Source organism: Neolamprologus multifasciatus, chromosome 19 (genome assembly GCF_963576455.1).
Source record: "Neolamprologus multifasciatus chromosome 19, fNeoMul1.2, whole genome shotgun sequence".
NCBI lineage: Eukaryota > Metazoa > Chordata > Actinopteri > Cichliformes > Cichlidae > Neolamprologus > Neolamprologus multifasciatus.
Genome location: NC_140457.1, coordinates 30,141,971 through 30,169,563, shown reverse-complemented (window position 1 = coordinate 30,169,563; position 27,593 = coordinate 30,141,971). Strand labels below are relative to the sequence as shown.

Here is a 27,593-nt window from a genome sequence, read left to right as displayed (position 1 = left end):
AGACGAGCCCTTCATTGTAGGCAGCGGTGCGTGATCTCAGAGCGTCGTGGATGTTTTTATCCTTCTGGTTGGGAAACGTTTGGATGATAGTTCTTTCTGCTGTGTAGTCCGCTAGTTTCCCGATAAATCCCACAACCGCTTCCGTAAACATGTTGATGCCGTCAGAGCTGCGCCGAAACATGTCCCAGTCTGCGTCAATCGGTGCGTCCTGCAGCGCGGCCACTGATTGGTCCGTCCAGCAAGCAACCTCCCTCCTGATTGGTGGTTGCTGCTTTAGCCTTTGTTTGTAAGCAGGCATGAGGAAGATGGCGGCATGGTCCGATTTTCCAAATGCCGGCATGGGCTGAGCCTTGTAACAGTTCTTGAATGGGGTGTAGCAGTGGTCTAATGTCCTAGTGCCCCGGGTGGGGCAGTTGATGTGCTGGTGAAGGTTGTGAAATGTCCGTTTGAGATTCACTCTGTTAAAATCTCCCATAACAATGAGTGCGGCATCTTGGTGAAGTGTTTGTTGATGTGTGAGAGCCTCATGCAGCTCACATAAGGCAGTGTCCGAGTCCGCGTGAGGCGGAATGTAAACAGTGCAGGCAATGAATTCCCGAGGGAGATAGAAAGGGCGACATTTAACGATCAAAAGTTCCAGATTGGGCGAGCAAGAGCGTGTGAGTGGGGAGATGTTTGTGCTGTCGCACCATCTGTTGTTCACCATCAAACACACTCCACCACCTCTTTTCTTCCCCGACTCCATTGTCCTGTCCATGCGGTAAACCGAAAAGAACCCCGCCGGCTGCACGGCGTGGTCTGGTATCGCTGGGTTCAGCCAAGTCTCGGTGAAGCAGAGGAAGTAGCAGTCCCGAATGTCTCTCTGGAACTTGATTCTGGCTCTGAGGTCATCAAGCTTGTTCTTGATGGATTGAACATTGGCTAGCAGGATACTGGGCATGGGTGCGCGGTGTGCACGAGCCCGTAGCCTGTTCCTGATGCCGGCTCGTTTCCCTCGAGGCCGTCACTTAGGGTCGCGTCCTTTGTTCTCTCTCAGCATCTCCTTTGGCCAGGTTGGGTCCGGAGTTAAACATGGTGTTTGTGTATTGTAGACCAATAGAAACCAGAGTGTCTCTACTGTAGCGAATTTGTGTGTTTTGCATGATGCCCAAGCAAGATTATGGCAGATATAGCAAAAAGTGACGAAAAACCGCAAAAAGTGGAGAAGTTGGGGCAGAGCATCCAGCACGGCAGCCGACCTCACCGGCGCCATTTTGCCATTTTGCCCAAGTGACGTACGCAAGTTTTCGGGAGTTAGACCAGAGGACGAGGTCTGGTCACAGAGTTGTTGTTACAATCTCTGTGGGAAAAATTAGCCTCTGATCCAAGTCCACTTGCATCTGCCAATCCCTGGCAACCTTCAGCGGACCCAGGTCTGGGATTGAGGGGCTTGTCTCCTTCCTGGACAAATGTTGATGAAAACTGATGCTGCTCTTAGTTCGTGAAAGGTTGAGCGATGATGGATTTTCTTTTGCACTCAACTTTCTCGGCTAAACACCTGAGAACCTGGTTGTGTCTCCATGTGTATCTGCCCTGAGTAAGGCTAGTCCTACAACCAACCAAGATGTGCTTGAGTGTTGCTGGGACTGTACACAGGGGGCAGGATGGGTCCTTTCCAAACCACAGCTGCAGATTTATTGGGGGAAGGTAGCACATCATATGTCGCTCGGATGATGAAACTTAGTCTATTAGACTCCATGCCCCAGATTTCACTCCATGAGAGTTTCCTCTTTTCCATACTCTCCCAATTCATCCAGTGACCTTGCTTGGCCAGTGCCACGGCTCTGGCATGTCTGGCTGTTTCCTCCTGTCGACGCACCTCCTCCACCACCATTTTTTGACGTTCAGTTACAGATGCCTGTCGCCACCGAGGTGTTACTGCGCCAAGGCCAAATCCTCCTCTACCCTGTTGGACGTGACCACATCATAGTGCCGAAGAGCGGATTTTGCCTGTAGCACAGATGTGGCTGCGGTCCACCTCCTCCCCGTTGCTAGGGTGGGACCAATGCCTCTCACTATGGGGTCCCGGGAGCCCGTGAGTGACATCTCAAGCCTTACTTTTGCACATTTAAACTCCTCAACCAGGCTAGGGATAGGCAATGACAGTATCCCGTCGCTGTAGAGTCCAACGCTGCTGAGGCATTTGGGAAGTCCGAGCCACTTCTTAATGTAGGAGCTCACTAGCCTCTCTAGTTGATTGGCATGATTGAGTGAGACCTCGTACATTGTCAACGGCCACAGTAGTCTGGGTAATAACCCAAACTGGAAGCACCAGAGCTTCAGTTTCCCTGGGAGTGCAGTGTTGTTAATCTGTTTGAGGTCATCAGCCAAGTTCTGCCTTAGTTGTTCTAGTTGCCACGTATCATTGAGGTCTGCATTATACCACCATCCCAAGCTCTTTATGGGCTTCTCTAAGACTGCTGGAATTGGTTCTCCACTGATATAGAATTGCTCGGCTGTCAGTTTTCCTTTTATGATGGAGATACTGCAAGATTTACTTGGCTTAAACTCCATTCTTGCCCATTCTATGTTTTCCTGGAGCTTCTGTAGCAATCGCCTAGTACATGGTTTTGTAGTTGTAATGATGGTCATGTCATCCATGTAGGCCCTAATGGGTAGAAGATGAAGGCCACTCTTGAGTCTCTCACATCCCACTACCCACTGGGATGCCCACATAACCAACTCCATTGCCATGATAAATGCCAGAGGGGAAATTGTGCAGCCTGCCATAACTCCAATTTCCAGGTGCTGCCAAGGAAATTGGAGTTATTAGTTATTATTAGTTATTAGTGATGTGTGAATGATGAGCAATAACTTTGTAGAAAGGCAATTTATAAAGTTCAGCCATTTACTAGTATAAAGGGCAGATCTGCCAGATGCAATGTTGTACGTGCTGACCAACCCACTCAATATGCTGTCTACGTCTGAATATAGGTTTGAAACCTTATACCTTAAATTACCCACCCCAAATAAAAAATAAAACTTCGTTTACGCCCATGGAGCTTAACCTAAACCAAAATCCTTGACTTTAATCCCACTATTTTTAACAGCTTCTGAGCTTTCTTAATATTATTATAAGTTTTAGTGGGGAACGCTGCCTTGTTTATTGTTGTGTCATGAAGCCTTATGCAAACTGCAAGAAAACAGGCACCTGTTGCTACTTTTTTCCATCTTGTTCTGTGTGTGTAAGGTTCTTCAATGAAAATGGCTGCAGAGTAACTTGAAAGCTCTACTTTGGAGCTTGGAAGCCGGACACCGGACCAGCATGGAACAATGGAACTGTGAGAAGAGCTTGATGATTGGACTTTTCAACAACCAATCATGGAGCAAAGAAAGAACACAGATGTCATGAACAGCATGGAGTAGAGTGAGTGTTTAAAAAAAACAAACACAAAAACAAAACAGGTGATCACCTTTGGTAAGCCTGCTTAAATTCTCATATTCGTGGGATGCAACAGTGTTATAAGAGTTTCTGAAATTAGAATTTCCATATCCTTTGGCCATGGTACTCAGAAGTTTACATTCGTTTGGACAATCTAGGACTGGAAAAATGAGTAAGACAAACACCTAGACCAGTAGTTAAACCCTGTCCTTCTCCACAGAATTTGTATATCTAATCCTAACCTGGAGATTCTAATGACTAAACCAAATCCCAGCGTTATTCCACTTTTGACAACTAGGGTATTCAAAGCACAGGAAATAAATCAGGATTGGACCCTAAATTTAGCTGATTTTATGAATGTAAATTAAAATGTAGTGCTTGTGTTGCCGTCTTAGGTTATCCTGGTGACTGTGCAGTTAGCTATATGGGAGTAGGGAGATGACATGATTAATGGGGAGTCACGGATTACACTACACTTGTGGTTGGCTTTCTATTTGATTTATTCAAAGCAGTTAACACAATATAAAGTCAAACTACAAAATCATTTACAATCACATCAAACAAAGTTCCAGGATTCAGTGCCATATGATATATTTTTTTCCTCCACATACACTGTATATAAAAAGATGGAGATGGAGGCAACCGCCAAGACATTAAGTATTATTTCCGAAAAGTGTGGTGTGTTGAAACTTAGCTGTTTTGAAAACAGATGCAACAAATGAGGGGTGGAGCCCATTGAGGAAACTGAGGGATGCTCCTATGGTAGTGACAAGCCAACTACACGGCTAACACCAAATACTAATATGGTCATTTGATTCTAACACCAGGCTATAAGGCACATCCTGTACAAGTGTGATGGATTCTGATGTGCTACAAACACACGATTCACTACAAGTTATGCCCCAAAACAATTCCAGCCTTATCTTGAAGTCTTGGCATCTCTTCAAAGAAAGGTCTTAAACCAGTGTTTTGTTGGCTGTGAGCTGTAGAAAGACATTAGTTTCTGTTCAGGACTGAGGTTTGATATGACAGGATCATTCCAACAAAAACACAGTGATGCATAATTACATGGTAATTAAATAATATAACCCATTTCTGTCAATACATCGCCCAAAATTTTACACCTACATCATTATTATGCTTGAAGCTATTGGCTGTAAAGTACTAATCAAGTCCATAAACGAATCAGGACATTCAGCATAGTGTAAATCATGATTTAAAGTTAATTCATCACTCTGCCACCAAAGCAAAGTTATCAAACTGGGCCAGTTCAAATGAGCGTGTTCCTATGGCAGCCCAGCCAGCCTTTGGGGTCAGTACCACAGCATTCTTCCACAGAGGGTATCCATTCAGTGACCCTGATGCATACTGTCCCTACAGTAAAGAGAAAAACATCTTTACATTTTCAAATCCGTGCAACAAGATAGACTTTTCATAGGTTAATTCGTAAATTAATGTGGCTGTGACAAGACAGGCATATTGCTGAAATGTTCAATTACAGTGTGTCAACACAATAACCTACATCAGAAAGGACTGTTCCTGCACAGCTACCAGCAAGCAGGACTGATTACTGCCCCAGTTAACTGTGTCGTCAAGGTTATAATCCTTCACTTTTATTTTGTCTTCATATATGATCACAAACGGTTTACCTTGCCTTTTTTCAGTACAACCTCAAGTGTGACGTCTGTTATTTCTTGATTTTGACATACTGTATTAACACACCTACAAATCTACAAATCACCTAAAAAAAAAACAAACTTCCACATAAAATCCAAGTTGGAAAAAGGTAGATTTTTTGCTATGTCTTGCTAATACATCATCTTAAATCTCTCATGTGATTTAGATGCTGACTCAAAATACTATTGATAATAAGAGTAGCTAATCTGAGTTGATCTAATCTCCAAGTCCTAACATGGTTTATTGGATTACAAACTCCTTTAATCATCATAACAGTGGAAGAAGTGAGAGTATAAAGAAACATTAGAAATAGTAAAAAGTGTCTACTTACTTTTACAGTGAGTGACAAGGTGTACCAGCTATGTACCTCAGTACCAGACTGTCCCTCTGCAAGTACAGTCTCGCCAACTGTTGACAAAAGAACAGTGATGAGAGGCACAGCAACAACAAACTGTCCAACTATGGAAATTATGGAGAAACTGTCTACGAAATAAAAGACTACAAGTGATGATTTTGGTTTTCAGTTTGGAGTTAAGTGTGATGAACCAATTCAATTCTATTTTATTTATACAGTGCCAAATCTTAACAGCAGTGGCCTCAAGGAGCTTTGTCAGTACTGTCAGTACTCTTGCTGCAGGATTTTGGATCATCTGAAGGCTTTTCAGGGAGTTTTTAGGACATCCTGATAATAATGAATTACAGTATTCCAGCCTAAAAGTAATACATGCATGAACCTGTATTTCAACATCACTCTGAGACATGATATTTCTCATTTTAAAGATATTGCACAAATGGAAGAAAGTAGTCCTACATATTTGTTTAATATGCACACTGAGGGACATACCCTGGTCAGAAACAACTACAAGATTCCACACAGTGTTATTGGAGGCCAAGGTACTGCCAATCAGAGTAAGCCTCTGGTTAGATACTATATTTCTAAGATTTTTGTGGCCGACTATAATAACCTCAGTTTTATCTGAATTCAGAAGCAGGAAATTAGAGGTCATCCAACTCGTTATGTCTTTTAGACATTCCTGCAGTTTAACTATATTGGTGTGTCATCTGGCTTCATGGAAAGATAAAGCAGGGTATCATCTCTATAGTACTGAAAATGTATGATATGCCTTCTAATGACACTTCCTAAAGAAAGCAAGCATAATGTACATACAATTAGCCTAAGCATAGAGCCCTGTGGAACTCCATAATTAACCTTACTGTATGAAGAAGACGACTCCTTAACAGGAAAAAATTGGAGTCTATTAGATGAATGTAATTCAAACCACTGCAGTGCAGTCAGCCATGGAGCTACTCCAGTGCTCCATTAATAAACAGCTAACAACGCACCCGGACTGCGCTGTGACCATGGCAGGAGATTTAACCAAGCTTCCCAACAAGTGAAAACAACACACTTGACCAGGTCTACACCAACATCTCAGATGCTTACAAAGCCACCCCACTGCCTCATCTTGGACTCTCAGACCATCTCTCTCTGTCCCTGATCCCTGCTTATAAACCTCTAACTCAAAGACAAAAACCATCTGTAAAAACAGTACAAGTGTAGACCATGGAAGCCCCCAGGGCCCTACAAGACTGTTTTGATAAGATGAATTGGAGTGCATTTGCAGAAGGATCAGACTTGGAGGGCCACACATTTGCTGTACTCTCATTCATCAACTTCTGTAGCGAGAGTGTAACAACAACAAAGACTGTTAAAGTGTTCCCGAACCAGAAGCCATGGCTCAACAGTGAGGTGCGAGCCCTACTAAGAGCATGGGACAGTGCCTTCAGATCAGGAGACCAACAAAGAGGCACGCCAATCTCTGCTTAAAGGCATAAAAGAAGCCAAGCGGAAATACAAACAGTGCATCAAGGAACACTTTAACACAAACAATTCCAGAAACATGTGGCAGGGGATCAAGACACTCACTGGCTACAAGGACAGTCGCACACAAACAAACTCCCCGGACATCACCTTACCTGACACCCTAAACCAGTTTTTTGCCTGCTTTGACCAACAAAACAGGGACACCAACACCCATCCTGCTGTTTCAGAGAGGGAAGGCATGCTTTAACTGCTCTAATAGAATATTATGGGCAACAGTATGGAACGCTGTACTGAGATGATGTGCAACCTTAACTAATGCTGTTTCAGTACTTTGATAAGTTGTGAAACTTGACTGAAACTCTTCTAATTTTAGATTTGTTTTATGTCTTATGTTTTTATGATTATGTAAACGGCATGCTTTTATGTTACTTTTATTATTCTGCTGTGTACAGTGTCCTTGAGTGTTCTGAAAGGTGCCTTTTAAATAAAATGTATTATTATCATTTTTAATAAAATCAATCCTCTGTAGAGGATCAGTTACTTGTTTTAGGACTATTCTTTCAAAAATTTGAGAAAGAGTTGACAAATCTAATATTAATGTTAGGCCAATTTTCAAAAGGTTGAAGACTGGCCTAGAACTAGCTAAGACAGCGGGATCATGTGATAGCTTTGTATCACATGATCTTTGTAAGTAATGGTTTAACTAGTAGAACATCAAAACCCTGTGGTACACAGTCCATTAATAAAGACAGATTGATCATTTTTTAAGACTCAATCATTAACTAATGGTAGGACATCTTATATAAGGTTGGAGCAGAGACAGATTGTACTGACCAAGATCATTGGTAACTTTGTAGGTGCCATCAGCAAACACCCAGAAGAAGACTCCTTTAGCACTGCGGATTGACTGTCCCCCTTTATCCACTCTGGCTGCTATGAACACACCACCAGCATTCATCTTCTCCATGAAGACATCACATGTCACTGTCAGGCTCTGCCTGTATAAAATAATGTAACAGGGTGGAGAAAAAAAATATATATATATTTTGTGTGTCTGTGTGTCTGCCTACCTCCTCAGACACCCCATGAATTACTTTAGTTGGGTTAGTGATAGTAGTGACTAACCCAACTAAGGTAATCATAGTAGTCACAGGACTACTCACCAGTAATAGTCTCCGATGACACTAATGGTCTGATCAGCATCCGTTGCCCATGTGATGGGCCTTTCTGTCAGAACCTGTCTTAAGGTGAAAACGTGAGGTCCAGGATCAGTCAGGTTAATGTAGTACTCAAACACTCCTGTCTGATCAGCAAAGTATGGAGCTTCTGAAAAAGGTGGCCTTCCTATACATACACAGAAGCAGATTTAAAATAAAGGTCACATTTTCTGTCATTTTAATGGACGTTAAAAATTCGGTGAGATTTCGGTTCATGCACATGGTTAACTTACGAACATCAAAGTCATCCTTGTACACTTTAGGAAAGCGAGCTGAGGGAGGTGGGTCGGGATAGCTGCCTTTGCTTCCTGTGATAACAGTGGTCAGTGTGTAAACCTCGTCTTCAGCCAGATTCAGGGTAAACGAGCCATCTACAAGCTAATGTCATATAAAGACAATGTTACAGTTGACAAACTGGTGCCCACATATCACTGAGGTGCATCTTTCTTCAGAGTGTAAACAGCACCTTCAGTGGTTTTAGTTTCTCAAAAAAGGAGGGCTTGTTCGTCTTAAAGTCAAACTGTGACCGCCACACTTGGAGCTCTTTAATGGATGCCTAAGAAGAAATAAATAATCTTGAACATGAGAGATGTACAAGTCAGAAACTCTAAGCAAGATTCAAGAAGATAACATGAACTTACAATAGACCCCTTTAGCCAGAAAGTTGCATTTTGGGATGTTACATTAAAGGGAGGTAGTGGAGGTCTTATGCACACTGAATGATTGTGAGTCTATAAAGGAAACAGAAAGCTTTGTTAAAAGGAGCATTCCAAACATTAGAAAGCAGAGTTGGATGTGGCTGATAGTGCTCGTATGTTTGAGCTATATATTTTTATGTATTTGAGCTACACACACACACACAAACAAACATTGTCTACAAGTGTCTACAGAGTCGGCTAAAATGGTTTTACTAAAGCTGTGTTCCGCATAGTGATAAGATGATAAGACTCCCTGCTTGTATTTGACATGACTTGTAATGAACAAAAGTAGAGGCCAACTTTAAGCCAATAGTACATCTTCGTTGAGTTCTTGATGAAGGCTTTTAGGGTCCTGTTGTCAGTCATGTTGTACATTTCTAGCCACTCCAGGATCCATGTGTGAGGCATTGAGTTGGCATTGGCTTTCTTATAGTCAACCCAGGTGGTGCACAAGTTGGTCAGTCTGGTCTTGGTTCCCTGCTCATGTATTCAGCCATGTGCCTGTTCATCTTAGCCGCTGTGAGGCCTGACAAGAGCTTCCATGTGTTGTTGAGGCCTGTTATTGGCCAGAATGAGACCAGTCCCTTCTGGGGATCCTTACTGGATCCTGTTCAGGGAGGCTCATGTTGTCAACTCTTAGATCCACTAGCCACTAAGCATTGTAGTTATCGATTGCGTCCTTCTCCCATATGTTCTTCCAGTGTTTCTGTCTCCAACCTGGGTGGGGCTATTCTGATATTATTATTTCGATGCCACTGAGTACACCAGACTGAAAGTGAATTACTATAAAGTACGTTAATATTTAAAAACATGAAAACTAAATTAAATTAAATTGACATGTTCGGTACTTATTTTACCTGCTCTGTGTGTATGTGTGTGTGTGTGTAACTAACTTACCATTGTTTCTATGACAACAGTGAGATTTCCCTTCCCATCAGTCAAGGCAATATAGCTTCCACCTTGTGCCAGATGTCCAACAGTCTGCAGGTAGGTCCATCCTGGCTGGGTGAACTGTGTGGTGTGGGCTGCAAGGAAAACATTTTAAAACAAAGGGTTACAAAACAATCACTCAGCCAGACCTAACAACTATCAAACTAATTCACTTCTAAAAAAAAAATCAAATTGCTTTCATGCCAAAACTTTCGACAAACCATCAAATCTGTCTGACAAGTGAGATGTCTTCTAATTACATGCAGTCTACCCCATCAGTATGCAACATACAGTCAACACTAAAAATGCAGTGACATAATGAATTATATTTACTCAGAACCTTAAGGGTTAGTGTCATGATTTCTGGATTTAAAAGTACACTGCTGACCTTTATGATCCGCGATAAATAAGTAACAGAACACTCTCTAATAACTTTGCTATTATGAGAAATGTTATGTTGATCTGAAACACATTTTCAAACTATCTGTCTCTGTATGCAGACCCGTGATCCAAATTGGAGACTCGACCACATAGTTGCCACTCCAGGGCTCCTCAGCTGTCATGAGCCCGTCCCTGCCGAATGGGAGATCCTCATAATAACTGGCCACCAGATTCCAGGAGATCGTGCTGGAGGAAGGATCACAGTCATATTAACCACATTGTTCAACATTAAGGCTTAACAGTCTGTCCAAAGCATGTATTCACCAAGTTTACACTTTATTCTAACTAAAAATAAACTTACCATCAAACTGATTAAAATTCAATAAATTTAAAAACATTCTGTGTAAGGCTTAATATTTTTGCTGGCATGTACTGCTTGTTTTTTAACTTACGCAGACATTTGTCCATTGACATAGTTCTGGTTGAGGATACGAGCCCAACAACCTCCTCCCACCTCATTGTTAAAGGTGCTGTAGTCCTCTGACGACCACAGCTTCTTCTGTGTCTTCAGGGCCTCTGTTATTGTGGTGGTACCCGGGTAGTGAGCCCTGATCACCACAAACAAAAGTCAAGTCAAGTCAAAATTTATTTCTATAGCACATTTGAAAGACTAGTGTACCGCAATGCGGGCAGAACAAGGAACAAGTAGTACAGTTACAATTAAAATTACATTGCATGGTGTAGTGCAGGACACTTGCCATCCCCAAGTTGAACAGGTGTGTTTTAAGCATGATTTGAACGACTGAGTTGATTCCAATTTACGGATATCAACTGGGAGATTATTCCAGAGTCTAGGGGAGGTAATGTCAAAGGCACGGTCACCTCTGGTTTTTAAACAAGATCTCGGCTGCATTACGAGCAGTTGGCTGGAGGATCTTAGTGCTCTCTTTGGGTTGTACAGATCAAGGAGATCACTTAGGTAGCTAGGGGCCAGGTTATTTAGAATTTTAAATGTGAGCAGAAGGATTTTGAAATCACAGCGATATTTGATGGGAAGCCAGTGTAAGTTAGCGAGGGTAGGGGTGATGTGCTCATGCCTTCTAGTGCCAGTTAAGAGGCATGCTGCCACATTTTGGACTATTTGCAGGCGCTGAAGGAGGGAGAGTTGGAGGCCCAAGTAAAGAGAGTTGCAATAGTCCCATCTGGACATACAAAAGGCCAAACTTGGTGATCACAGTTCAGATTTCTGTATTCAAGCTGTTCCCATACAGCAAAAAAACAAAAAACAAAAGTAGCTACAAAAGGAGTTAAAGCTGAGTATCAAACAGTCACAGATTGTAAAGCCTGTATTTTATAGCTTGTGAAGCAAACAGTTATGTCTATTTGTCAGGGTTATATAGTGGATTGTCATTTATGCTTAGAAATATCTACTCATATATGCTTAGAGTTTTATAATCAATGTCGTGTTGGTAGAGGTTTGATCCTTAGTAGTCTGTGGAGACTCTGTGTGCCTCCCAGAGCACTCTGGCATGCACACACAACTTAAGGTCAGGAGAGAGGTTATATCTGCTCTTACTGATATATGGTATAACAAGTGCCTTTTGTTTAGATGATCTGCTGGACTTCCAGACCAGCAGGTTTAGGGAAGTCATTTATGGGCCACACACTGACCCCACACACATACACACACACATACACATACACACACACTTACACAATGTACAGGCACAAAGGTACTCTTTGTGTGTATGTTTGCCGCGTTTGAGTTTTGGACGAAATGCATTCTGGGATATTTAGCTGTACCAAGTCCACACAAGTCACCACCGATACATGCTCGATAAAACAGGCGGAGCGAAAACACATCCGGGACTTTTTCGTGTTTTCGGCTTGATGCGTACTTTGAATTGGAACAGTACTTGGTCTCCGACTGATGACGTATCTCGAGTACATGAGTGCTTGTTGCACAGCATTACATAGCATTACATAGCTTCTATGACTTAATTACATAGCTTCTATGGTTACATAGCTTCTATGATTTAAGCATGCAGCATTCCTAAGAAAGGTAAAATTGTTTCTTAAACATCTGGCTGTAGAGCTCCACTAACTGTGAGTTTAGAGAGCCTGAAATATTACCTAGATGAACCTGAACAGACAATCTGTGGAGTGGACAGAAGAGAAGGATGTGACAGGGTTTCTTTAATAGTCTAAGGAGCTTGGAAAGAAAACGGTCTGGACATCTTTAGTAAGTTGCTCATTGGTCTGAACTAGTGTCTGATCATGCTGTGTAAATCTAAAGAATCTTATATTATATTACATTACACAGCAAGCTCGTAGCACACCTAGCTTGCAGCAGCTAAGTTTTTTATGCTTTGTGGTCATCTCTGTGCAGGTAACCACTGGATTAACTTTAGTTATATCTGTTTTAGATCCGTCAGTCTGGTCTCTGGGCCTGGACTTGCAGACCACAGGGAAACATCACGCATCTATCAGCTGTCTGACAAAATTGCACAATTTCCTTGAAATTCTTTTAATTTTTGTTTAATAAGTTTATATATTTGTTTATTTTAAATCTTAAAAGTGTTCAGAAAGGTACGAGCAAGAACAATATTAAAAAGCTGTTTCTGCTCTGTACTTAGATCCCTGGTTATTAGTAAAATTACTGATCACTGTTTTGATGAACAGTGAACAAATGCTCTGATCAAATATTGATTAACTTTTTACAATTGTGGAAGAAGTACTTATCCTAAATCCAGGATGCCATCCAGGCCAAGGTAATGCCATCCAGAGTAAGCATCTAGTTAGATACCATTTTTTTGATACTAGAAGCAAAAAAAAAATTAGAGGTCATCAAGGTCAGTATGAGACATCTTTATGAGCTTCTTAAGACATTACTACAGTCTAACTAATTGGTGTGTGTGATCTGGCTCCATGGATAGATAAAGCTGGGTGTCATCTGCATAGCAGTGAAAATGTATGCTATCCCTTTTTCTTTTTTTTTTTGCCTGTCCCGTTTGGTTCTTTTGCCATCAGAATTATTGTCTAAAGGCGAAGAAAGATGTCCAACGGATTTACTTTACCAAATTGAACATCCCAGTCTTTGCCGTAATGGTCTATTTGATTCACCTTTTATTGTTTATTTTATTTATTTTTTTATTTTCACTTGCTAGATACGGGACAGACTTGAATGAAGAAAAGAAAAGGGAGACCGAGGAAGACCAACAGAGGGGCAGCTGCGCCACTATCCCAGAAAGAGCTGAGGAGAGTCCCAGATGAGGGGTCACTCAGCAGCCACGGAGCAGAAGCTGGGGGGGTTGCAGTGACGTGCCCGTGAGCTCCGCCGGCAGCCAGCTGTGCCAGAGTGACCGAGCCCCAGGCTGAGAGGCCGGGGGCACCCCTCCTCCGAAGTGGCCCGAGCGAGCCCCAGGCTCCAGGCCCCGATAAGCAGCCACCAAGGAGTGAGCCGGTGTGTACCTGGGCGCCCATCCCCGGACACAAAGAACCACCAACGCACCAATGTCTGAGGGCGTCTGCCACTGGCAGGGGAAGTGGTGGGGGGAGATAGGCCTCCGTACCTTAGAGGGCCTGAGATGTCCCCAGAGAGGTGGCGTCTGATACCCAACCTGACATATAGACACAGACATACAGGCACACACAGATACAAACATCCATTCCCACCCTCATGCTCTCATATGCAATTACTCAACACTCAGCCAACGTGGAGACAGACATAGAGAGACACTGTACACACAATCACACTCCCCAAGTGTACTCTAAGAACCGGGTCTAGGTACCTTTGCCCCTGGAGGGGGAAACTGCACCCAGGCCCAGGTGGTGTTACCCTTTTTCCCTGCGGTGGGGAGAAGCAGACCGCCCCGACTCCGCAGCAGCAGGGTGTCATTTCTGTAATATTATAATCCCACACCCCACATTCCGGACCCCAGTCGGACGGCCAACTCCTCCTCCTGGCCCCCCGCTCCAGCAGGTCGCAGAGAACGGGGGTGTGAGAAGACTCCAAACCTCCCTCCGCCCGCTCATATGTAGTGTTGATGCATGTGTGTTCTAAGGTGCATTTAAAACCCAGGAGGGCATGGAGCTACCTGCCAGAGAGCAGCAGGTAAGCGCATAGCCCCTCCTGATAGCCCTCAGTGTCTACGTGTATTTAAAATTGAGAGGTGGGCAACGATGCCAGGGTTGGGGTGTACACCCTGATGGTCTTTTGGAGGCTGTGTAGCGTGCCCACCCCCAAGATCCTATATGTATGTGTTATGAGAGTGTGAGTAATGTGAATGTCTAAGTTGTGAGATAAAATTGAGGCACAAGAAGCCAGAAGGGGACAGAGGGGGGATGCCTCCCCTGCACCCTGGTGACACACCTTTACCCCAAGGCCCTGCATGTGTGGGTGATTGTGGTGGAGCGGGAAGAGGGAGGCAGCTAGAGATGGGGAGGGAAGGAACGGAGGGGCAAGTGACCCCTCCCTGGGGCCAGATCCCCCGCTGACCCCAGTAGGCACCCCCATACTCCGCAACCCGCCAGGGAAAGGGGGCCCAGGCCCATCCGGACCGGGGCCCAGAACAGCAGCGCCGCTCGGCCCCATAGAGCCTGGGACAGCCCACCTGACCCCACCACAGAGAAAACTGCACCCACCCCGTCATCCACTCATCTTAAAGACTATACAAGACAATAGACGCCCAGGCTGAGATCTTCCTCCACCTCTCCTGTATCTCCCCCTCCTGCGGAGTGAGTTCTTGAAGAGAGGAGAGCTCCTGCAAGGTGTAACAACCTCTCCCACCAGTTGAAGAGCCCCCCAGGTGGCTCGATGCACTGGCGGAACCCTGCACCAAGGCCGGGCCCCACATACCCACCCGCCCACAACCCCAGCAACACACCAACCAGGACCCAAGCCCCCGAGGCACAGCCAGGGCCCCAGCCCAGAGACGGAGCGCCCCAGAACCTCACGCCCGTCCCGGACCCACCCGGGGGCAGCCAGGCTACCAGGTCAGTAACCCACGTCCGTCAGCACAGACCCTCCCCTAGCCCCGCTGCACGCAGCCACAAGGAAACCATCACCTAAGAGCCCCTAATAGGCCATGACCGCTACCCCGGGTTGAGCCCCCCAAGGAAGATGCTCCTGGGGAACCCCCCGACGCCCTAAGCCTGTCCCTACCCCAACACCAATCACTACAGCGAAGGTGGGAGCAAACTATGACCCCCCACCCCCACTAGGTGATGAAGCTAATCAAAGGAGCCCAGAGCAATTGATCTGATGTGGTGGCAGAGGCTGTATCGAGACTAATGTAATCTAATAGATCATTTCTATATTGGTTAGAATTAAGATTATTTTTATTTTTCCAGTTCATGAGGACTGTTTTCTTGGCTATGCATAGGGCAGTGAAAACCATATGGGCTATATTCTTATCTGTAGTGACATTATCTAAGCTGCCCAACAAACACACTAAAGGGGAAGTTGGAATGTTACATTTCAGACACTTTGGCTACGTTCACACTGCAGGCGAAAGCGCATCAAATCCGATATTTTTGACCCTATGCGACCCAGTATGACAGTGTGAACGGCACATATCCGATATTTTCAAATCCGATCTGGGTCACTTTCGTATGTGGTACTGAATCCGATACATATCCGATGTTTCAGAAAGCGACTGCTGTGTGAATGGTCAAGTCGCATTAAATCCGTGTTTTACGTCACTGACACAAGACAGACGCCAATTATCAGCGCCGGAGAAGCGCTCGATAAGACATCGTGAAACTGCTGGGAAGACAACGTTGGAGACACGTTAACATTATATTTGTACTGCATAATCTGCAGATTCTGACAGAAATCTGCAACTATCCTTTGAAGCACCGCTCCTCTCTAAAACAGCAATAAGGATAATTATTAGGTTATCTACATTATTATGTAAATAACAAAATAACTTAAAGCAAAACTTGGGAAACGTGAAGTGCCTTCAGCTAATCTAAAATGCTGCAGCAAGAGTACTGACAGGGACTAGAAAGAGAGAGCATATTTCTCCTGTTTTGGCTTCCCTTAATTGGCTTCCTGTTAAATCCAGAATTGAATTCAAAACCCTGCTCCTCACATACAAGGTCTTAAATAATCAGGCCCCATCTTATCTTAATGACCTTGTAGTACCATATCACCCTATTAGAGCACTTCGCTCTCACTCTGCAGGCCTACTTGTTGTTCCTAGAGTATTTAAAAGTAGAATGGGAGGGAGAGCCTTCAGTTTTCAGGCCCCTCTTCTGTGGAACCAGCTTCCAGTTTGGATTCGGGAGACAGACACTATCTCTACTTTTAAGATTAGGCTTAAAACTTTTTTGCTTTTTGCTTAAACCTTTTTGCTAAAGCATATAGTTAGGGCTGGACCAGGTGACCCTGAATCCTCCCTTAGTTATGCTGCAATAGACGTAGGCTGCCGGGGGATTCCCATGATGCATTGAGTTTTTCCTTTCCAGTCACCTTTCTCACTCACTATGTATTAATAGACTTCTCTGCATTGAATCATATCTGTTATTAACCTCTGTCTCTCTCCCACAGCATCTCTTTTATCCTGTCTTCCTTCTCTCACCCCAACCGGTCGCAGCAGATGGCCGCCCCTCCCTGAGCCTGGTTCTGCTGGAGGTTTCTTCCTGTTAAAAGGGAGTTTTTCCTTCCCACTGTCGCCAAAGTGCTTGCTCATAGGGGGTCATATGATTGTTGGGTTTTTCTCTGTATCTATGAAGCGCCTTGAGGCGACTTTTGTTATGATTTGGTGCTATATAAATAAAATTGAATTGAATTGAATTGAATTGAATCAAAGTCTTTATATTAAGGGCCATTAGTCAAACAATACTGTTTGCTCTGGGTCTAAATAGAGCGCGTTGTGTGTGACATCTTCTTTTGCGCATGCGGGCCGCTTTGAGCGTTCACACTAGTGCGCGTTTGCTGTTGCATTTTATTTGTAGTGCAAACGAGCAGACAAAAAAAATCAGATTTGATCAAAAAATTGGAATTGAGCATTAAGACCTGCAGTGTGAACGTAGCCTTTGATAAGTCTTCACATATCTCGCGCCAAAACGTCTGAACTGGTGGTATGCTATGCCTTCTAATGATACTGCCATAGGGATACCATGAACCCAGTGGAACTCCATAATTAAATTTAGTGTGTGAAAAGGACTCTCCATTTCCTGTCGTGTTCGGGTCAAATCAGACCGATTTACAAATTTAAAAACTCCTAAATATTGTGTTTTACATCCGATTGCCTCAAGGCCTTATCACATCCTCCACACTATGCACTTGAACATATTAAAGTGATGAGCACCTCTTTCGTTGAATTTTGAGTGTTTTAATCAATTTTGTTACATCTGTGGTGTTCAAAAGTGACCGTCATGGAAAATGAATGGGAATCCATCATCATTTATTTATATAGCACTTTAAAAAGTGCTGTACAATACAAATATAAATATAGTAATAAAATAACAGAAATCAGACATAGCAACAAAATTAATAAAAATGTCAGTTACCCACAGAGTTAAAAGTCAGGGAATAAAAATAGTTTTTTAATAAGGACTTAAAAACTGGCACTGATGTAGCCTGTCTAATATGGAGAGGAAGGTTATTCCAAAGCATCGCCGCTGCAACAGAGAACGCTCGGTCTCCTCTAAGTTTCAGCCGTGACTTTGGGACCGAACGCAACAACTGCTCAGCTGATCGAAGGGAACGAATGGGGACTTGGGACTTCAACAAGTCAGACAAATAAACAGGTGCCAGACCATTTAGAGATTTAAAAACCAATAAAAGGACTTTAAAACGGATCCTAAATTCAATTGGAAGCCAATGTAGAGAGGCCAAAATCGGAGTGATGTGGTCAAATTTCCTTTTACCAGTTAAAACATAACATTGCATTGATAATATAACCTACAGCATTGATATAGCATCAAGATGTTTATTAAAGCTACTGGCATTGGATTAACCTTTTATTACAGGTGCAGCCATAATCACTTTATACACACATTGCATATTTGTGCTCATTCAGAGTTGATGCTCAGTCTATTAAAGGTTTCAAGCTTTGTGAAGCGCTATGTCTTCACAATATATTGTGTAGGTGACGTGGAGCAATAGAAGGATAAACAGCATTCACGCTTACAGACATATATGATTTAAACATAGGCCAGGCCGAAGGCCTGGAATTCATTTAGCTTCTAACTGCATTTTAATTTGCTTAGTGACAGATGACAGAAGACGAGTCAAGAAGAGGACAAGCCCACAGGGACCGTCTGTGTCTGAAACAAATTGCCTTGTATGGAAGGTGTGATAGAAAAAGGAACTTCTTTGTCTAATTTTAGGGATTTAAGATTGACCATTTACTGTAACTGATGCATATTATGTTCATTTGTGACGCAGAAGGGGTTGAACCCTGACATGAATAAAACCATTCTGAATTGAGCTGTTCGGTGAAGATCGATGCTGGTGTTGCAGTATACATCTTCCCACGCGTGTACTCAATAAATCATTGTTTGACTGCACTCTTCTGGGCCTCTGTTGGTTTGTTCCATTGCTCAATATTTTCGAATTCGGGACAAAAGAGAATTGCAATAATCTAAACGTAAGGTAATAAAGGCATGAATAACACTTTCCAAGTCACGCTTGGAAAGAAAGGGCTTAACCTTCATTAAACGTCTGAGGTGATAGAATGCTGATTTTACCACCCCGTTTACGTGGTCATGAAAAGTAAGTGATCAACAGTATCGAACGCTGCACTAAGGTCAAGAAGGACAAGCACAGAGATGAGTCCACTGTCAGAGGCCATAAGAAGATCATTTGTAACCTTCACCAAAGCTGTTTCTGTGCTGTGATGGGCTCTGAAACCTGGATGAAATCTGTCTTAGAAGGTATTAAATGCTGCACTTTGTTTAAACGCAAAAGAAAGAATAACAAACTACTCTGTGCTATACTGCCATTAGAAAAAAGCATGTTGTTTTTACTGCTAGTAGTTTACATAATAATAATAATAATAATAATAATAAAAACTTTATTTATAAAGTGCTGTGAAAATAAAGATATAAATAAATAAAAGTGATGCATAGCAATACAAATTAAAAACACAAATTAACAAGTTAAAAACATAATAAAAGTTAAAAACGATAAAAATTTTAAAAAAAAACCTAAAAGGCAAAGAATTAAGACATGTAGGATAGGGTGAACAAGTGGGTCTTCAACTTAGCTTTGAAAACCTCCACAGAGCATGCCTGCCTAATATCTTGAGGAAGGTTGTTCCACAAAAATGGGGCATGAAAAGAAAAAGCATGTTCCCCAATAGTTTTTTTTCTGGCTCTAGGAACCTTTAAAGGGCCAGAATCCTGGGATCGGAGAGCACGAGATGGAACATAAGGGTGCAAAAGATCAGAAAGGTATGAAGGTGCCAAACCATTTAAAGCCTTGTAGGTGGTTCATTTTTAAGCAGCAACCATCAGCTGGCTGAAGTTTTAGCTGCTGAGGATAGAGAACATAAGCTACGTATACAAACTATTGACAGAGGAGGATCCTACCCTATCACGTCTACAGCTGTGCTCAGCTCAGGGTCTAGCAGCAGAGAGAAGGCAATGGGCTCCCACAGGTTGTCACTGGCTATGATCTTGACCCTCTCCAGACCACTCTTATCCAGAGTGTATCGCAGCAGCTGGTGCAGACGGTCACAGTCATAGAAGGAGATTGACAGCAGAGAAGACGGATTCACAACTAGCACAATTCAGAATTTGTCTATACAATGTTTGCTGCTTCCATATAAAACTTTTATATCCAGAACTAGTTTCTCAAGAAACTGGTGGCATTAAAGATGCTTTTGCAGAGACTTGATGCAATAGGAGGGATAAACTACTGACTACAGTTAACATTTCAGTGATTCTGTCCATGTTTGGGACAATTTATTATCAATCAATCAATGCAGTGAAATGGGACCCCCCCTCTCCCCGACCATACACACACAACACAGACATCACATGGGGATACAGGTCGGAGATCGGTAGCGTTACAGAAAAACACTGAAATATACACTACAATGGGAAAGTACAAGAGGAAAAAAAGAGACCTCTACTTATGCTGGGCTCCTGGGAGGACAGCATGAGAACAGGAAACAAAAAAACTCCTCTGCACAAAAAAAGCACATAAATGTCCACAGCACAACATTATGGAACACGTGACAAGCCACAGGGTTGGGTAGGGGGTGAGGAGTAATCCGAAGCAAACACAGCAGCCATCCTGCCCAGCGCTACCATTCCAGCGTGGGCTCAGACCCGCCGTGTTCCCCAGGAGGGAACAAGCATCGAAGGCGTTTGGAAAGGGAGGGGTGATGAGTGTGTGCATATCAGTGTATGTGCATGTGTGTGCGTGTCCATAGTTCAGCTGAGACAGTGTCCTTCGCCCTGCCAGGCTAAGTAAACAGTCTTCCAGCCAACCCAGGTGGCCTTGCATGGAATGGGAAGAAACAGTCTAAACACAGTCGTTATCAGGGAGTTTTTGTTTGGCTCCAGCCTTGAGCCACAGCTGGCGCCGAAGGGATAGCCACAATAAATGGTGATTTTTCTTTTATGCGAGCAACTCATGAGAATTTCAAAGCTGCTCTTTAACACACACTGGTCTCTCAATCTCCTGTTGGAGAGCCGCGAGCCTCTCCATTATGTTATCAAACTTGTGCTCCGTGGTCTTGTCATTCTTGTGCTCAGATAGCCGATTCTGAGAACTCACAACTAGGGATGGGTACCGGTATCGCACCGGTTCTGACATAAATGGTAGTAACCAGACCGAAAAGCAGCGCACATTTCGGTGCTTTATTTCGGTGCTTTTTATCCCTGAGCTGTGATACACTTTAGATTCTAGCCAATCATTTTACGTTTCTGAGGATAGTAGGCAGGCCCAGGTACGTACGTTCTTTTAGAGCAGAGCTACAGATTAAGAATGCCCAAGGCGAAGCGGTCAAAAGTCTGGCTGTACTTCACAGCAAAATATGCAAACTCAGCAGCCTGCAACAAGTGCTTTAAGCTGATACTGTGATACTGTCAAAGGAAGTAACACCTCAAATCCGATGAAACACCTGGCGACGCATAGCGTTTTTTTTAAAAGCCGAGAAATGCGCCGTATTTGATAGCTTGCTGCGAGACCTCACACCGTGCACATCTACTGTGGGTGTGGTGCCTTTTATCGGACCCGGAGTTAGCAACATCCCCCAAAAACCCGAAGAGGAGAGTCCTGGCCCCTAGCCCTGCCAGTGTAGCAGAAATGATGACAGATGATGATGACAGCAGCAGCCGTTCTTCTCTGCGTGAGCAGCTTAATGTTGTTCGTGTGTAATTTACGTTGAGTAGGCTGACCTAATGCAGTAAGGTGAACTAGCAAAGACCATCATAGCTACATGCGGCTGTCTTCTTGTTTGATGGCAGATACTCCCTTCACCCAGACCAAAAAGGCTAAAATGACCAAAGAAAAAGTGGAAAACAGTTAAACATGAGAGGTTTTTGGACAAAGTTTGTGTTTTTTCCATTGTTTAAGCACTGCTTCCAGCCAAGAATGATACCATATATGCCCCATAGCTGCAGAAAAGGCTAACATTGTTATCTTTTTACAAAAAAAACAGCTGAACATGAGAGGTTTTTCGACCAATTTTGTGTTCTCCATTCATTAAGCACCGGTTTGAGCACCGGCACCGTTTCAAAAGTACCGGTTTGGCACCGGTATCGGATAAAACCTAAACGATACCTATCCCTACTCACGACTGCAGTGAGCTGCTTCACGATGTAATCCAACTTTCCCTCAGAGATGTTATTCTGAGTGATCTTCTCCTTGATGTAATCCAATATACGCTCAGAGGTCTTATTCTGAGTATTCACGGCAGCCGTAAGCTTCTCCAAGATCTTAACCATGCTGCACTCAGTGAGCCCATTCTGAGAAGTCGCGCCTCGTCCCACCGTTTCAATCCCAGCGGGCAGCCTTGGGGGGTTTGAACAGCCGGTTCCGCTTTCTTAATTCTCCGATAAGCCAGGGCCAAGCCATCTCCGATCAGCAAGAACCCTGTTATCATGGTTCCGAATAGGTAGATATCTTCAGCGTCCTCGATCGACAGTCCCGCCAGGCACACGATCCTCGATGTCTGCCACCCGTCCATCGTGTATCTGGCAGGGAAGGTCCCTCCAGGGCACTCGGGCTCTCCCAAGCCCAGACTTCTCGTTGAGAAAAGGGTGTCAATAGCATTCAGAGACCAGTTGATCAAATCCATAATTCTATTTTAGGTTTTAGAGAACAGACTGTGAGAGAGTGTTCCAGGGAAAGTAAAAACACGAGACAAGACAAGGACACAAGAGGCTAAGCAGGGAAGATAAGGGGAAGGAGGAGAGGAGAAAGGTGCGACTGCCTTCGCCGAGAGCCAAAAGAGAAGAGAAGATATTATAAGTCATCATTGAGGTTATGGCTCCCAGTCCTTCATATAATGTTTGATACATTTTGGTGCTCTCTGATGCTACAATGTTACTGTAAAGTCTTGAACCTTTCCTTTTTTTTCTTTATATTACACTAGGAAACGGAACATAGATGCATTCACTCCAGCTGTCTCTTCACCAGGCCAGCTATCACAGTCATGTGTCCAGGAAAGGAAATTTGAGGGGGGCAGGGATTGAGGCTGGTGATCAGCTTCATCTGCTTTTACACTAACTCTTGATATTTGGTATGGTTACCTTTATTCCTTAACAAGCTGCCTTTTGTTCTGTTCAGTCAAGATGATCCTACACTGCTTCAGTAATGTTAATGGGTCAGTCCATGACTGACAGTGTTTCACTATGTGTTTGTAGTGGGGTGTGGTGTGTGGGGCAGTGTGGATGCACCTGCGTGGCATCCGCAATCACGCCCACCGAGTTAAAACCAATAAATCAATAAAATGGCTCAAAACTGTGATCTATGGACTGTTTCTTTTCACTGGAAATAAGAGGCTGAACACAACTCTTGAAAAACAACTTGTTGTCCTGGTAGCATCCTATGACGGCATCACACTGGAATTCACTGTGTGATGCCATGAATTCCAGCATCACACATCACACAGAGCGACCCATTCTTTTACAAATGTTTGTAGAAGCAGTCTGCATGCCTAGGTGCTTGATTTTATAAGTGTGTGGCACAACTGTAGTCATTCGTTTTTTCCTACAGTGGCACATCAACATGCTGTCACTCAGGAGAGACCGATGCAAATTACACTCCAAATTCAATAAAAAAAAAAATTCTCAGCACTTATGATTACTTTCTGTATTGGGTCAATATTCATGTTTAAAAATTTTTTTTAATGCAGCTTTAAAACCACCTAAGAAATGTGGCAGATCTGAAATTTTTTTCGGCAGCAACACACCTACACATGATTCAGCTCCGACTTTATCTTTCAAGTCCAGCAGAATAACAGCCACAAACATTCAGCTGGGTACTTGTGGAAGAAGAGTGTGCTTTAACAGAGACGCACCCAAACTCAGTGGACATTTCGGATTTACGCAATCAGTTGTCAAGCACCAAATAGCCTTCAAGTAAACTTATAGCACATGGTAAAAGTTCTGCTTTTACTGTGCCATCTGGTCCAATGATTTACGCAGTGGGAACATTTCATTTCAAACTTGAAATTTGAAATGAACTGTACTTACCCAATCACATCAACAGAATTATTAAGATATGGGTCAAGGATCATAGAATTAGCGACGCTCCAATCGCCGTCTGCTGCGATGATGCCAACACCAATTAGACCAACTTTATCCAGCATGTTCCGGAGCACCTTTGGCGACAAAGACATGCTCTCAGTGGAACTCAGCTAGAGCTTTAAAATCATCCCAAACACCGTCATACTGCATCTCTCAGGAGGACAACTCAATGTTAGTGGCTGTTTTTCTACTTCAATTTACATTGCAGGCTATTCATTATGACAAAAGTACAATGAAAGATAACAGTAAGTTATGTTTACCTTAATGTACTTGATGTCAAAGCTTCGCTCATTCCAGATCTGAATGGATGAAAGAGAATTTTAGTTTGCAAACAAACCTTTGCAGGCTCAATTTCCTGCTAAGGCAAATCCATCAATCCAGTATCACGTGGTAAAGCTTTGATGCAACAGGCTTTATAGCAAACTGAACACAGTATTTGCAAAATAATGAAAACAGCCTTTCTTTACCTCAACGGACAAAGATGACTTTTATATTCCAGGCAGGCCTTCAGTACTAAGCAACTAATAAATGTCATCTGTCACATTTTACAACAAAGTCAGGTTTTGATATGTTCCCACTTACCATGTTAAAGTCACACTTTAGTGGACAGAAACCCTTCATTTTCTAACAGGGCTAATTCCATGCAACAACAGTCACACAGGATTAAGACAACATGAATGAATCAAAGCCATGTAAGTTACTGTAGAGAGCAATAAGTAACATTTAACATTAACAGAACTACTTTTTTCCTCCCTGTGTTTGTGGGCTGGCTTTCACTTGGTCACATTGACCAGATTCACATCTGCTACTAGAGGTCCATATTTGTTCCAATTCCTGGTTTATATTTGATGAAATACAGATGTTGGTAACAGAACTTAAATTAGAGAATTTACTGTCACTAGGTGGCTGCAAATAACTGCTTAGTGTTTAGAAGTTTTGACCATTACTACTTTTGGTTATTAAAATCCTGAGAATGCCAGAGATACTGAGAGATAATGCAAGCAGTCAGATGTTCAAACAGTTTAACCAGAGCTCAAAAATGAATGTGTGTGTGTTTGAAATGCAACAAAGAATTATAATTAATAGCTATATTAATTAATTATAATCCTGTTATGAAAGGAAAGTTCAAAACAGGCCAAAAGCCACCAAGCTGCAAAGCATTCACTTTTTGAGGAAGCAGCCTCTGTAAGGACCACAAAAGCAATAATTATCTCTACTTCAACACAGATTTACGTGTGTTGAAGTAGAGATGATTATTGCATGAATTTTGTGGGTTTGTGCAGAGCTGTATTCTAATCTGAGAAGTGGTATACACACCCCAACATACTGAATGTCTAGGTCATGGTACTGCTTGGCACCAAGGATCCAGTTCACCACATATGTTGCAGTGACATCCGGGTAGTCATAGGGCCAGTTCTTGCCACGGCCCACCCAACCGGGAAACGCCCAGGGCAAACCTATATGAAAACAAGCAGACACACAAGAAAAGACAATGATTCTTTTTCTGTTACATTTAATATAAATTTCACTATCTGGTCACATTTCCAATCACCCCCACCATCTATCCAACAAACTGAGCAGACTTGTTAGACTTGTTAAAGTTTTCAATAATATCATTGTATTATTTACATTCCATATAAAATAACTGCATGCATTGAATTGTAACCTTTATATCAAAACTACTTTATTCAAATTTAAAAATAAAAATAAAAAAATACAACAAAATCTCCAGATAGAAGTAAATGGGTGGAAAGTTCTGGCAGAAATTCCATGAGGTTTGCCAGTAATACCAAATGTGTTCATGCCAAGAAAAGCAGGAGTGGTCATTTGTAACAACACATGTAGATTCTAAATCTTAGTTTCCTACTATGACATTTTCCCTCTGATGTCTACTTTACTGCTGTCAAGTTATCAGACAGAAAAGGAAACAATGTTCCTTCTTACCTATGAGTGTGATATTTGGGTTCCTCTTCTTGGCCTCTTTCATAAGCCACCACTCATAGCCTCTGTAGTAGTTCTCATCATTTTCATAGCGCATGTGAGACGGCTCTGTTCCATCTGATCAAGTCAGAGGTTCAAGAATACCAAAAAAAAAAAAAATGGAGAGAGTCAGTTTATTCTTGAAGTTATACTATGATCCAAAGTGTCTATCACGACCCCAGCACCAAAATATGTGGTGATTATAGCCAATATCCTATCCATACAAGACTTTAAGATCCATATGAAGCAGATGTCACAAGTGTTTCCTTGTTAAGAAGGAATTTGTGTCATTCTGTTGGACTTTAGCTGTGGGTCATAATGCATTTCAGACCTGGCAGCAGAGAAATGGAAATGTAACAAGTAACAAATTAGAAACTGTCAGGAATGTAGTGTGACTAAATGTACTTTACCAGTAGTTTGCGCATCTCCTCCGATCTCCACCTTCAGAATGTGCAAAGAAGCTCCAAAGTTTGGCTGAAAATAGGAACACAGAGCAGTGAGTTCCCGTGCTTAAAACTGAACCGTGTGAATGCGTTGCTTCTGTCGTACCTTAAACAGGAAGTCTAGTATCTGGCTGCGGTATGGCTCCGCATAACTCACCAGTAACCGAGACGTCGCCTACATTAAGGCACAGGTAGAAATGTTCTGTTAGTAAAATGATAAGCTAATCAGAGAAACAGAAACATGCAGGCATGCATAGATCAGCTTGTTCCTGTGGAGGCAGTGTCGTACAAGGAAGTACTCTAGTAAAATACACTAAACTCACCCCTCCGCCGCTTAAACCTCCAATTCCATCAAAAACCCTTCCCAGCCCCCCGTTATCGCTCAGGACATAATTCTGAGCAGAGCACAAATCCAAAGCCAAGAGGAGAACGGACACTAATAACGCCGACTCTCTGCAGTCCATCCTGAGCGCTAGCTGACAAGACGCTGTACGCGTGCGCACATTCTCTATCACATGACAGCGCAGCTGAGCGGCCACGTGACGTTGAAACCCGTCACACCGGTACTTTTAAACATTTATTTCGTTCTACGACCGTCCGCAATTTACAAAAAAAAAAAAAATCTTCAGTGTTCGCAACGATTTTTTTTAAGGATACACACGACCCACCCTTAAAATCCGGGGAAAAACAGTGAGGCATTTGTGTGCGGCATTAGAAGAGGCTTTTTTTTTTTTTTTTATTTATTGATGCAAAAACAAGAATTAATATATAACAACATGGCTCCTGCAACATTCCTTTGGAGCAGGTGATTACAAGAAATTAGCTTTCAGTTTTAAAAAAAGGAAGACAAAATAAAGGGGTAAATTTGGGCTTACTAACTAAATCATATGCTTCAGTTGTGTTCAAAGGTTTCACTGCATCTTTTGTTTTCATAAAATAGGGGCTTTAAAGTATGAAATAAAATTTTTACAAAAGCCACCTTTGTATGTTTAGATCTGTGTATTTAAAATGTACAAAGAGTGATTATAGCATTTACCAGAAAGTCATCTTTGCTATTGTGCATAATGAGTCCATAAACAATATCCTTTTAGTGAAGTCTTCTAAATGAGAGAACTTGTAAAGTAATGGGTTATTAAATATATTTATTGTGAAACAAATTAAAGCAAGTCTAATTGAAAAACAAGACTGAAATGAGGAAAAACCATCAAATGACATATTCATTTTACAAAAATAAAAATAACAAGATTTGTGTCACGGACCCGGCTTTGGAGGACTCGGGGGTCCGTGAGCAGTGTTTATTATTAT

At 42.7% G+C, this 27,593-nt stretch overlaps 1 protein-coding gene across 2 annotated transcripts; it reads right to left on the bottom strand.

The window, feature by feature from the left end:
- Nucleotides 1–3,903: 3,903 nt before the first annotated feature.
- On the bottom strand, nt 3,904–26,800 carry galcb (galactosylceramidase b). Of its 2 annotated transcripts, none has more exons than XM_085143117.1 (17): nt 26,612–26,800; nt 26,395–26,463; nt 26,256–26,319; nt 25,810–25,923; nt 25,183–25,322; nt 24,126–24,164; nt 23,812–23,939; nt 10,602–10,757; nt 10,271–10,395; nt 9,736–9,863; nt 8,782–8,871; nt 8,607–8,696; nt 8,374–8,518; nt 8,087–8,267; nt 7,758–7,921; nt 5,430–5,506; nt 3,904–4,795 (listed from the first exon to the last, which is right to left on the bottom strand). In XM_085143117.1, the coding sequence occupies exons 1-17, from the start codon at nt 26,750–26,752 to the stop codon at nt 4,652–4,654; spliced, it is 1,995 nt and encodes a 664-aa protein (XP_084999243.1). In that variant the 5' UTR covers nt 26,753–26,800; the 3' UTR covers nt 3,904–4,651. The 2 variants fall into 2 exon arrangements, with proteins under 2 accessions (XP_084999243.1, XP_084999242.1); XM_085143116.1 differs by lacking the exon at nt 23,812–23,939 and adding an exon at nt 19,693–19,823.
- Nucleotides 26,801–27,593: the final 793 nt, after the last annotated feature.